Genomic DNA, 11,581 nt, shown 5'->3' with positions numbered 1-11,581 from the left:
GGCAGGCTCCAGCCTGACGAATAAGTTGTTGGTCATTATAACAGAGACTGCCTTATCTTTTTCCCTTTTTCTTTTTTAAATTCATAACCTGATACTGTTTTTCATTCTTCTCTTTAGCTTTCACTTTATGAAATGAAAGTGAGTCATACAACTCTGGTGCTCTGTAAAGCACACAGAGGTTTGGTGGAGCCCTCTCCTGATAGGTGTGGCCCTGTCAGGCAGATAACATAGAAGGGAGAGTACTTAGTGGACCATGAGGTCACTCTGTAGGGACAAAGCAAAGTGGTGGGAACAGAAACCGAACATGATGCGCTTATCTTTAGCATGGAGTGCCGGTAAACAGGACATGTCGGCCTCCGTGAATTGACTACGCTGTCCTGGTCTTCCTCCCTGCACATTGCTGGTGGTCGTGCGCAGAGGCACGGGGTCCACGCATTCACAGATGAGTCACCAAGAAAAGATTATGAAACATTGCCCGAGGTTAGAGTAGCACAAAGTCTGGAACCATAACTGCTGATTTACCGAAGAAAAGCTGGGCAAGTGAGCAGACGGTCAAAATGATACAAGTCAACTCTGATTTTCCGTCACTACCGTGTCAGATTAGAATACGGGGCTGCCTTAGTCCATTTGGGCTGCTCTAACAAAAATACCGTAGACTGGGCGGCTTCAACAACAGACATTTATTCATAGTTCTGAAGGCCGGGAATTTCAAGATCAAGGTGCCAACAGGTGTGTGTCTGGTGAGGGCCTCCTTGTTGGTTCATAGATGGCCGTCTTTTTGTGTGTCCTCACGTTGCTAAAGGGGCAGGAGAGCTCTCTGGAGTCTCTCTGTTTTGTTTTTATTGTAGTAAGATTGTTATACAAGATTATATATATTTAAGTTATACAACATTATAATTCAATATTTGTATATACGACATAGTGTTCATCGCTATAAGTCTCGTTACTGTCCATCACCATACAGTTGATCCCCCTCACCTATTTCGCCCTCCCCCAGACTCCTTCCCTTTTGGGGTCTCTTTCATAAGGGCACTAAACCGATTCATCAGGGCTCCACCCTCATGACCTGTTCACCTCCCAGAGGGCCCACCTCCAGATACCATCGTATTGGGGGTTAGAATTTCAACCAATGAATTTCGGGGGGAGGGACACAAACATCCATTCATAACAGGGTCTCTATATATTCCTAAACAGCAGCCTTTTTATCACCTTTCTCTAGAAGTGACCACAAGTCTCATGCTTCACTCTACATGATATACCCATAAAATGTAAACACATATTTAATATAATATAGACACAAGGACCTACCGCCATTTTTATTTTCATGGCACTTGTCCAATTTTTCCTGGAGTAAATTCAGAGGCCAAGGACTGTCTTACTAGTTAAGACTAATGGCATTTTATAGGCGTCTTGGGCAACATTCTGATGGGCGCCATTGTGGGGGGAGCTTGGGTTGATTTAATCGTTCTGGACAGTAACTAGACTTACAGTGGTGAACTGTGTGTGGTCTATATAAATACCTGCCTTTACAAGGAGCAGCCTGTTTGTTCCTCTTGCTCCTGGCTCTCTGTCCCTTTGATCTGTCACTTAGTTGCTTCAATACTTAAAAGCCTCTGGTCATTGGCTTGAGGGAATTCCAGAGTTAAAGGCGTGAAACCTTTGATCCTGAATCTACAGAATCAGAAATCTTTCCAGTTCTCCTTTAAGCCCAGAGCGGGGGACTTAGGAGAGTGGAGCGGTGGAACATGCGTGGTTTGCTCTTATTTACTAGGGTAACTGTTGATGATATAAGACAGTTATAAGTCAAAACAGTGACTTACAATATATAAAATAGTAATAACAAACATGCAAAAGCCATACACACCTAAGTGAGTATTGTTACTCAAAGTAATATCCTAAGCTGTATGCTTATCCAACTAAGCGTCACTCAAGACATTTTTAAAAACTTTTTTTTTTAAAGATTTTTATTGGGGAATTGGGGGGTTGGGAACAGTGCTGGGGAATTGGGGGAAGGGGAACAGACAAGTTGCTGTCGTTTTTCGTTCTTTCAGTCTAGTTGTGGAGGACGTTGCTTCACTGGCCCAAGTTGGCACCATCATTGCGCTCTTCCTGGGCAAGGCAGATCAGTCGCCAGCTTCTGGATGGCTGCTCACTGTGGCTGCTGGCCGCTCCCGCTGGCTGCTGGTTACACACGGTAGCCCATGGCAACCCACTGCCACAGGGGCTGCAGCCTACGCCGTTGCCTGCGACTCATGGCAGCCCAGCTCCAGGTCGAGCTGTTGTTCAGCATCTTAGCTGTAGAGGGCAGTGTCACTGGCCCTCATATGTGGGATCCGAACCGGGGCCCTCTGGCGTCCCAAGCCAGTTCTTAACCATCGCGCCACTGGGTCGGCCCACTCAAGACATTTTGGAGTTTTTCCTTTGAAGCTGCCTTTGAAAACAGCCTGCAGTTTCTCACAGAGCCCCGTGTTAGTACTGTAATCACGGGTGGTCTTCCTTGGTCTCACATCTTTTTCTGCGTCCTCTTCCTTCTTTGTCTCACTCTTGTCTCAGCGTAGCTTTGGTTCTTTGGCAGATGGTGGGGCCAGGCTGGAGCGGGGTCTCCTGGATAAGCATTATGACTAACGAAGGCCCCTTCACCCAGGGCTGGTTGGTAACACAGGTGCATGTGACAGCCGCCGTAAATGCAGTGGGTCGAGTCAGTGCTTTCAAGGGCAGCGCCTGTAACCCAGCGGGGGACAGATGTGTGACGGCTCGCTTGCCTTTCACAGGTGGGCCTCTTCGTGGACTTTTTCGTGCGCCTCTTCACCCAGCTGAAGTTTGGAGTGGTACAGACATGTATCCTTTTCGCTGTTGTTGGCGTTCCCGGATGTCAGCAGTCTCTGACTTCGCTTTCTTGCCTGGAAATGAGTTTAACAGTAGACAGGATCTATGAAGAGCTCTTTATGAGCCATTTGGCTTTAAGGTATTTAATTATCATCGAAGGACACAAAAGGAACACTTTAATAAACAGAGAGACTCACATTCATGGTTGGTAAGACAAACTGCCAAGATGCCTGCTTTTCCTAGTCAGTCTATAAATTCAATATAGTTTCAGTGGAAATTCTAATAGAATTTTTTTGTGGAGCTCAAAAAAATTCTCTCCCTAAATTTGTTTGGAAGAATAAAAGGCCAAAGGTAGCCTTGAACAACAAGCAGGGGGACTTGACTAGATGTCAAGACATACAATTCAAAACACAGTAATTGAAACGGTTGTCACATTGGTGCAGGAACACCCAATTAGACAATGGAAAATAAGAGGGAGGCAGGAACTGGCCTGTACATGTACAGAAGTGCAGTGAATGACAGAGTTACTGTTATAAATCAGTGAGGAAAAAATGGATTGTTTAATGAAAGATGCTGGGGCATTGGTTATCCAGCTGGAAAAATACAAAATTAGATTCCTACTTTGTACTGCAAATTAATTCCAGGTGGACTGAAGCTGTAAATAGGCAAAACAAAACTTTAGGAGGCCAGATGATGTCAGGAGTAGGGAATCTTCAGAAGCCACAATGTGAAAGGGAAAAGGGCAGTAAACTTGACCACATCGAAGTAAATGTTCTAGTTACACAACAGAAACTCCCAAACAGCACCAATAAAACAGCATAAACAAAGTGGAAAACAAGCCCCCAGCCTCAGTGAGGTTGTTCGCTATGCATCTAAGAGACAGATAGTTCATATCCAGAATATACTAGAAAGAACTGCCGCTCTAAGAAAAAAAGCCCAAGCAGCCCAATAGAAAAACTAGCAAAGGATAGGAGCAGGCAGTTCTCAGAAGAGGAAAATTGAATGGTCAGTAAGCAAACCTGTGGGAAAGTGCTCACCTCACCGCTGATCAGGGAAATGGAAATTTAACAAGTAGGAAGGTGGACCTTCCTATCTATGACCGAGGAGTTCCTCCCCCAGTTGTGGACCCTAGACGTGTACAGAGATGTCCATTGCAGCTTTGTGGCTGCAGAAAGTTGGATTCACACCAAGTAGGAACATGGGAAAATTGTGTTGTGTTCATATGACCTAATTCCATGCATAAGTTAAAATGAATGCACCAGAACTGTGTGTATCGATAGACATGGCTAATTCTCAAGAACTTAAAACATGTTGACGGAGAGAAAAAGGGAAGTTGTCGTATGTGCCTAAAATACCGTACCGTTATTTTAATTTTAGAAACAACAATATGGATACATAGGAAAATATACAAGTGTTAGCCTAAAAATAAAAAGCCAAAGTGAGAGGCAACCAAAGAATAGCTGTTTGGGAAACACTGATTCAGGCAGAAACCCAGCAGTGTTTGGGTTAGGAGGTAAAGGCAAGGGGAACAGTTACAGAAATAGGAGGAAGAAATGTCTTTGGGTGTTAGTAAGCTAAGGAAGGGATTTCTATAAAGTACAGATAAGCTGACATCGGTTAAAGCCCAATAGTCAGAATGTCCGCTTTCTTGGTATTATTGCAAACAATTGTTGGGAATACAGCGCTGCTTTAGGCCCCATCCAAAGGTTAACTTGCCTGGTTTTAACATTCCAAAGGCTTGAGGAGTAAGACAGGATGCAGTTCTCTAGATAGCAGTGCTGACTCCCTTTCAAAGTGGCTTCATTTATAGTATTTGTCTACGGAAAAAACATCCCACCTAAGAGAAAGCTTATAAGAGTTTATTTGAGCCAAACTGATGACAATTGCTGGGAAACAAAGTCTCAAGGGATTGAGAAAATGCTCCAGCAAATGGCTGTTTTGCAATTTATACATTAGAATCAAAGGAGGAAGGTTACATGAAATCCATTGGTTGTAGATTAAGGGGTTGAGAGAAAACAAAGCAGGGGAAATCTCCGGGATACAAAGTAAAATGGAGAGACATACTTCTTTTACATTGGTGGGTACAGCATAGTTAATAGCATTTTATAGCCTGTAGAGATAGTATTTGGGAAACAAGATAACAATGAGAATTTTGTAGTTTCCTGCTCTGGTGTGTGCCCCCTGGGGGTTCCGGAGAAAGGGATTACTCTGACACTCCAAGGGTATGTTATCCTAGATGCAAAAAGACAACAGATAGGCTTACTTAAGGTAAAGATTGACCTTTGTTAAGGAAGATACAGGCCAAGGATGTGACTACGGACCACAACTCTCTTAGTTAGGAATTTTTATGTTCAGACTGGCTTATGTGGTTATTTTCAGCCTCCTGAGCTTGTTTAACCTGTCACCTGTTTCCATCCACCTATTTCTCAGGGAGGGAAGGACGCACAGTAATATCAGGTTAGTGGTTTCTCCCAGGGGAGACAGGGACAGAAACATAAAGGTGCTTTTTTGTTTTTTAATGTACTTCATATTTTCATTTTTAAAAAACGCTTGGAGCAAATATGGCATCGTGCCGAGATCTGTTAAAAGCTAAGGCTGTGGGGGTTATCGGTTTTTGTTACCTTTTGTAATGTTTGAAGCATTTCATAATTAAAAATGGTTCCTGACATCGCAGGCAGTTTTTATTAAGTTTATACCGGGAGAACGGGAAGGTGTGCAGTTAGCAGCCAACACGTTTCAGAAGTGGAGAAGTAGTACTGTCTCAAGTCGTTGCAGGAGCACCCCTGGCTGGCGAGCAGTGTTTCCTTAACCCAGTTTCTGTAGCGGTGGAGGAATGCAGCGAGAAAGGCTGCCTGGCCCTGTCCCTCCTTGAACTCTTGGGTTTCAACTTGACCTTTGTCTTCTTGGGGAGCCTTCTTGTCCTCATTGAGGTGAGGTGAGGTGGTGTGGGTGCTGCCTTTTTTGCTCACAAGGTTTGGGATCCTGCTTTCTTTTTCCCCACCCCCGGCCCTGTTTCTGGAATGTCAGAGAACTGAATTAGACTTAGAATATGTGTATAGATTCCTGCAGAAAGTGGCTTCTTGTCCACTTAGAGATGTTTCTGAAAGTAAAGGTTTTGGCCTCTGGTGAGATGAAAGAGGAAAAATCTAGATTAGGAGGGTGGTTCTCCACCTTGGGAGCACATTACAATCCCCTGAGGAACTTTAAAAATGAACTTTAATACCTGGGCCCCAGCGCGAATGAATGAGATCAGAATCTGTGGAAGTGGGGTGCCTGCATGGATTGTTGAATGGCATCCCAGGTGATGCTGAATCACTGGGGACTCGTTAGAAATGCCCCCCCCCCGCCCGCTCATACCCACTTACGAGTCAGAAGCCCAGGGTGGGGCCCGGGGGTGCTGATGCTAATGAAGAAGTCAGTTTGCCACCTGTAGGGAGGTTGTTGGGTAGGCCACAGAACCAGTGGATCTGAGCATACAGTGTGTTCATTCTCCCCACTAGCCAGTGGCAGCAGGTTCTGGAATACCCGAGATCAAATGCTATCTGAACGGCGTGAAGGTGCCTGGAATTGTCCGTCTCCGGACCCTGCTCTGCAAAGCCTTCGGAGTGCTGTTTAGCGTGGCCGGAGGTAAGGAGGGCCTTTCAGACTTGGACCTTCAAGCGTTCAAGGGACTAGATGAGGAGAAGCATTCTGTATGTAAATGAAGTAGGATTGGCTCGGAGGGCCCGCCCCCAAACAGATCTCTGCACATTTTGTTGCTCGGTTTTGTTTTTCTTTTAAATGCAGACACTGTTAGAGTAAGTTACCAGTCAGAGACTTCTGACAAACTCACTGTTCAGTTTTGAAATAGAACGACCAGCTCGTTGGTTTATGGAGTTGACTTTGAGCAAAGTTGGTGAGCTTTTTGTGTAAACAGTCAGATAGTCAGTATTTTAGGCTTTGTGGGTCAAGAGGCAAAATGGAAGATAGTATATAGGTACTTAAACTTACAGAACCATTGAAAATGTATCCATGTAGGAACGTAGAAACCAGCCTTGGTTCTCTGACTGTCCAAAGAGGCAGCAGAGCCTGGCTTGGCCATGAGCTACAGTTTGCTGGCGCCCAAAGAAGAGTTTAAAGAGTGTCAAGTCTTATAAAGTCATGGGACCATCTCTGTTTTATAGTTGTCAGGAGAACGAAAGGTTTACGTAGCAGAGGTCTCCTGGCCTAGACACTGTTCTGTGCTGACCGACGGCCTCTCCTCCTCCTGTTCCCAGGGCTCTTCGTGGGGAAGGAAGGCCCCATGATCCACAGTGGAGCGGTGGTGGGAGCTGGCCTCCCTCAGGTAAGGGCCGATGGGTTGGGAGGGTGTGTCCCCCCTCCGTGGTTTCCCGGGCAGGGGCATGGCCCAGGGTCATGTCCGAGACTCAGTTTGGAAAAAGTCCACTGGAAGCACCCTAACATGGCTTTGGAATCTGATGTCAGTTGAGTTGATATGAAAACTATGTGGCTTGTCTCCCGGGAGAGCCGGTAACTGGTGCTGTGACGTTTTTAACAAGGCCCTGCTGAGTCCTAGGAGCAGAAATGGGACATAGAAAAGGACGGTTCAAACGAAAGTCACCTGGTGTTCCCACGGCCATTGCCCAGCGTCCTGACCTAAGGTGGCCCAGTGGGTCGGCTCAGTGCTGCCGGATCCCAAGGGGCTGGAAACATGACTGAGGTGGTCCTGGGCATGGATCAGTGCTGATTCCATCCAAGTAGCCTGGGAATGAGAACAGCTCAATGCTGTCTGGGCCACACTCTCTGTGTACCGACTCCTTTTTTCTCTAAAGCCACCTGGAGGGTTTAGTTGTCCTCGTCACCCTCAGAGTAGGAATCTGAGCCTGAGAGAGGGTGAGGAGCTAGCTCAGGACTCCAAAGCTCCCATCCTTAGAGGCTAGTGCACGTTCCAGGCTGCAGGTTTGAGAAGTCTCAGCTCCTTGTGATCTGTCACTTGTGAACGTGTATCTCTCATGTTCTGAGGGGAGGGAGTGACTGATGGTGAGTGGTCGAGGCAAAGGAGAGGCGACGCTGGCTCACAGCCCATGTTTTGAGCTCTGTCTTGCTGCTGCTTCTTTTCCTTCACATCAAGCCCCCTGCCTCCCGGAAGTGAGCTGAGAGGTGAAAGGGAGGCCAAGCTGGGGCTGGGCGGTAGCGTGAGCATTAGTCGGACAGACTGAAAGAGGGCGCTTTCGGCCGCTTCCTCACCGCCATGCCCTGAGCAGGAGTGACTTGATCTTCTGCAGCACCTTTCAGTTCCTCCCAACTCTTTGCTCAGCTGTTTCTTCCCCATTTTTCTTTCTCCCTTGTTAACTATGAGCAAAATGCAATTTTCAAAGGTTCTAGATTTGGGGGCAGGAAAGCAAGTCCCTCCCTAAGGTCACTTCTTTTTTTCCGGAAGACTGTCCTGGCCTCTTTCTTGCAGCACATCTGTCCAGGTGTGCTCAAGCAACAGGGACTTCCTGGTGCTGTAGGTTCCTGCAGCTTTGGTCCCTGTGGGCCCCCCTCTGACATGGTTTTCTCTCATTTTAGTTTCAGAGCATCTCCTTACGGAAAATCCAGATTAACTTCCCCTACTTCCGAAGTGACAGGTATGGAAAGGTTAGGCATTGGATTATTTATGAAAAACCAACTGTTCATTTACTGCTCCTCAGACCCAGTCCTCACGCTAGCTGGCTCATGGTCTCTGCCCTGCTGGGCACGCCGCACGCGACCCGGTGTCAGAAAGGACGTGGGCTTTGAGTTATTCTTTTGAAAATAAGGAGCACAAGGGCCAGGCTAGCATCATGGCTTCTATTCTGTCATGCCACATCTCAGGCCATGGAGATTAAAAACACAACTGAGAGAGTCCTTGGGCATTTCATCCAGAATGAATGCCAAAGAGATTTACTTGGTCTGCCGCTTTTCTGGGTTAGAAGGCTCTCTTCTCGGTACTCTCACCTGGTGGGATCTGTGCGTGTTAAACCGTCCTGCACACCTTACAAGGCCCATGGTCAGAGCTGTCCGCCTTCTCGTCTTGGCATTCCCTGCAAGTCATTGTCACCTGCTGCTGTAAGATGTAACCAGCAGTTTGACATTTTCACTGATGCCGTGCCTTTCTGGAAGGAAGATGTGGTGAGAATGGCTCAGCAGTGACGGAGCTGGGGCTGCGATTCCGTGTTCAGAGTAGACTCATGTCAGGGGTCCCTCCACCTGGAGGGACTCAGGCTGGGGAGAGCGTCTGGCTCTCAGATGAACTGTATTTGCTGCCGAGTCGGCCTCACCAGAGACCTGCCCTCCTAAGCCCCGACTTCATGGGTCCTGAGATAAAACATTGGAGGGGAAGGAAGTGAAAACCTGCCTTCTGCGGCCCTACGGCTCTTTCTCGGGGGAACCATCTGAGGCGAACTGTCTTCTCTCCTCAGAGACAAGCGGGACTTCGTATCAGCAGGGGCGGCTGCCGGCGTCGCTGCAGCTTTTGGGGCTCCCATCGGGGGGACCTTGTTCAGTCTGGAGGAGGGCTCATCCTTCTGGAACCAAGGGCTCACGTGGAAAGTGGTGAGAAGGGCCTTCAGTGCTAACCTCCTCCTAAGCTTAAAACCCCATCCCCAGATTTAAACTGGGCGTATTGTACTTGATACATGTACCTGTAGCTTTTTTTTTTTTTTTTAGCTGAGCCATCCTGCCACCTGTTGGCAGCTCAGCGGCTGCTCAGCTCAGGCTGGGACTCAAACCACTGTTGCTCAGAGCTCAGACTCTTGAGCGAGCTCTTAACCAACTGAGCCACTCGGCTGGCCCATTTACCTGTAGTTTTGATGAGACCGGGATGGTTGGCTGTATTGGAAATTCCTTTGCTCTCGACACCATAACTGCCAAACTGTGGACTTTTTGCTACTTTTTGTGTTCCTCCTTCCCCATCCTCACATCAAACTGCCATTATCCTCTGTTGATGAACCGTCCGACATGAAAACATGGAGCGGGCTGTGGTCATCAGGCAGAGCCCGGACTTGAACCCCCCTCTCCTACTCAGGGTATTGTGTTCTTCCTCTGGTGCTGACTGGTCTGTAATTGGCTGTAAATGAATAGGCTCTCACAACAGGCTGTTGGAAGAGAAACTTGACGCTGCGGCTGTAGTCAGTGCCGTGGTTACTGGGTCCCCCATAGCAGCCCTGGAGTTTGCAGGTTTCCACGTGGAACAGGAGGTTCTCTGAGGAAGTGTCAGGGAGAAAGTCGGACTTGTCACTATTGAGTGTTCTTCTTTTTGTCACCTGTCCCCTAGCTCTTTTGTTCCATGTCTGCCACCTTCACCCTCAACTTCTTTCGTTCTGGGATTCAGTTTGGAAGTTGGGGCTCCTTTCAGCTCCCTGGATTACTGAATTTCGGCGAGTTTAAGGTACGTTTTGACCTTCCCCCCAGGATTTCTTAGTTGACCTATAACAACTGCTCTTAAGTAAAGTACCAGAGACAAGTGATCAGAAGGGTAGGTACAGCTTCTAGTGGGGGCGTCTCTGCCCCTTTAGGCTCCTGGGCATGTGCCCTGCTCGGTGCGGGCATTGGCTGTTGTAGAGAGCAGGCAGCCTCGCCTCTTGTGTCTGTCTTCTCCGCTTCTGCCCCTCCCTGTTCTCACGGGCACTATGGTTTGTCTCTCTCCCTCCCTTTGCCCCTTCTCTCAGTGCTCTGACTCTGATAAAAAATGTCATCTCTGGACAGCTATGGATTTGGGTTTCTTCGTCGTGATGGGGGTCATTGGGGGCCTCCTGGGAGCCACATTCAACTGCCTGAACAAGAGGCTTGCAAAGTACCGTATGCGAAACGTGCACCCGAAACCTAAGCTCGTCAGGTACCTGTGCAGTCGCCTCCCCCAGCCGGCCATGGCTGCGGGAGCTTTGTGTGGGCCGTCTCCCCCGAGGGAGGCCACTATGGGAACAGACCCTGCCTCCCACACCGGCTTCGACTTCACGTCTAAGCCAGAGAATGTAGCAAGGCTCGGAAATCTCTTGTACTTGCCAGCCAGGCCGAGAGGCTGAGCCTGAGCTTAACTGATACCAGAGTTGTTGGTTGACCCCTAACCTCTCCTGACTTGCCACCAGGACATGTGACAAAGTCAGAAGGGTCAGTGTGACTCTCGCCCCCGGGACCTAAAATGAAAGGCTATTTTGTTCCTCGGAGAGAGATGATGTGGACGCAGCAGCCCACACCCCTGGCTACCCACTTTTTGCACAGAAATTGCTGGAACGCAGCAAATCGCTGGCAGATTCTGCACATGTGTTGACTGACTAGGGGCTACTGCGCATGCTTTTTGGGGAGGTGAGGGTTGGGGGGTAGGCAGCTTATGTGTTTGAGTTCCCAAGACCGGGTGTCTTTTTATTGCTAATAACAGCTGCGTTTTGCCTCCTAGAGTCTTAGAGAGCCTCTTGGTGTCCCTGGTAACCACCGTGGTGGTGTTTATGGCCTCGATGGTGTTAGGAGAATGCCGCCAGATGTCGCCTTCGAGTCAAGGCGGTAACGACTCGTTCCTGCTCCAGGTAACCCAGTGCACCTGCTACCTTCGTCCTACACCCACACAAAGGAGAATCCAGAAATGTATGATGTGTCTCTGTTTCAAGCTGATGGATGTGTTGGGTTTAAGAGAGAGGAATGTGCAGTGTCCTTTTGACCTAAGAGAGGATGTGTACCCTCTGTCTTTTTCACTTTTGTGAACAACCCTGGTTATCATAGAGGGGGTCTCTCCCTCCCTCCCTCCCTCCCTCCCTCCCTC

The 11,581-nt window shown here is 48.0% G+C and overlaps 1 protein-coding gene across 2 annotated transcripts in view; it reads left to right on the top strand.

The window, feature by feature from the left end:
• CLCN6 (Cl-/H+ antiporter 6) overlaps window positions 1-11,581 on the top strand; it is a 33,424-nt gene that overhangs the window by 7,712 nt on the left and 14,131 nt on the right. For both annotated transcript variants that reach the window (XR_002123671.1, XM_019639747.1), the window contains exons 5-13: window positions 2,772-2,838; window positions 5,650-5,756; window positions 6,327-6,453; window positions 7,083-7,150; window positions 8,377-8,435; window positions 9,249-9,381; window positions 10,103-10,216; window positions 10,497-10,663; window positions 11,222-11,348. Coding sequence is in view for 1 of the 2 variants with exons in the window: in XM_019639747.1 (XP_019495292.1) it covers window positions 2,772-2,838; window positions 5,650-5,756; window positions 6,327-6,453; window positions 7,083-7,150; window positions 8,377-8,435; window positions 9,249-9,381; window positions 10,103-10,216; window positions 10,497-10,663; window positions 11,222-11,348 (969 nt within the window). In the remaining variant the exon portion in view is untranslated. The remainder of the gene's footprint in view (window positions 1-2,771; window positions 2,839-5,649; window positions 5,757-6,326; window positions 6,454-7,082; window positions 7,151-8,376; window positions 8,436-9,248; window positions 9,382-10,102; window positions 10,217-10,496; window positions 10,664-11,221; window positions 11,349-11,581) is intronic.

This window comes from Hipposideros armiger, unplaced genomic scaffold (genome assembly GCF_001890085.2).
Source record: "Hipposideros armiger isolate ML-2016 unplaced genomic scaffold, ASM189008v1 scaffold_46, whole genome shotgun sequence".
NCBI lineage: Eukaryota > Metazoa > Chordata > Mammalia > Chiroptera > Hipposideridae > Hipposideros > Hipposideros armiger.
The sequence above is the reverse complement of the archived record's forward strand: the minus strand, read 5'-3'. Positions and strand labels throughout refer to the sequence as shown.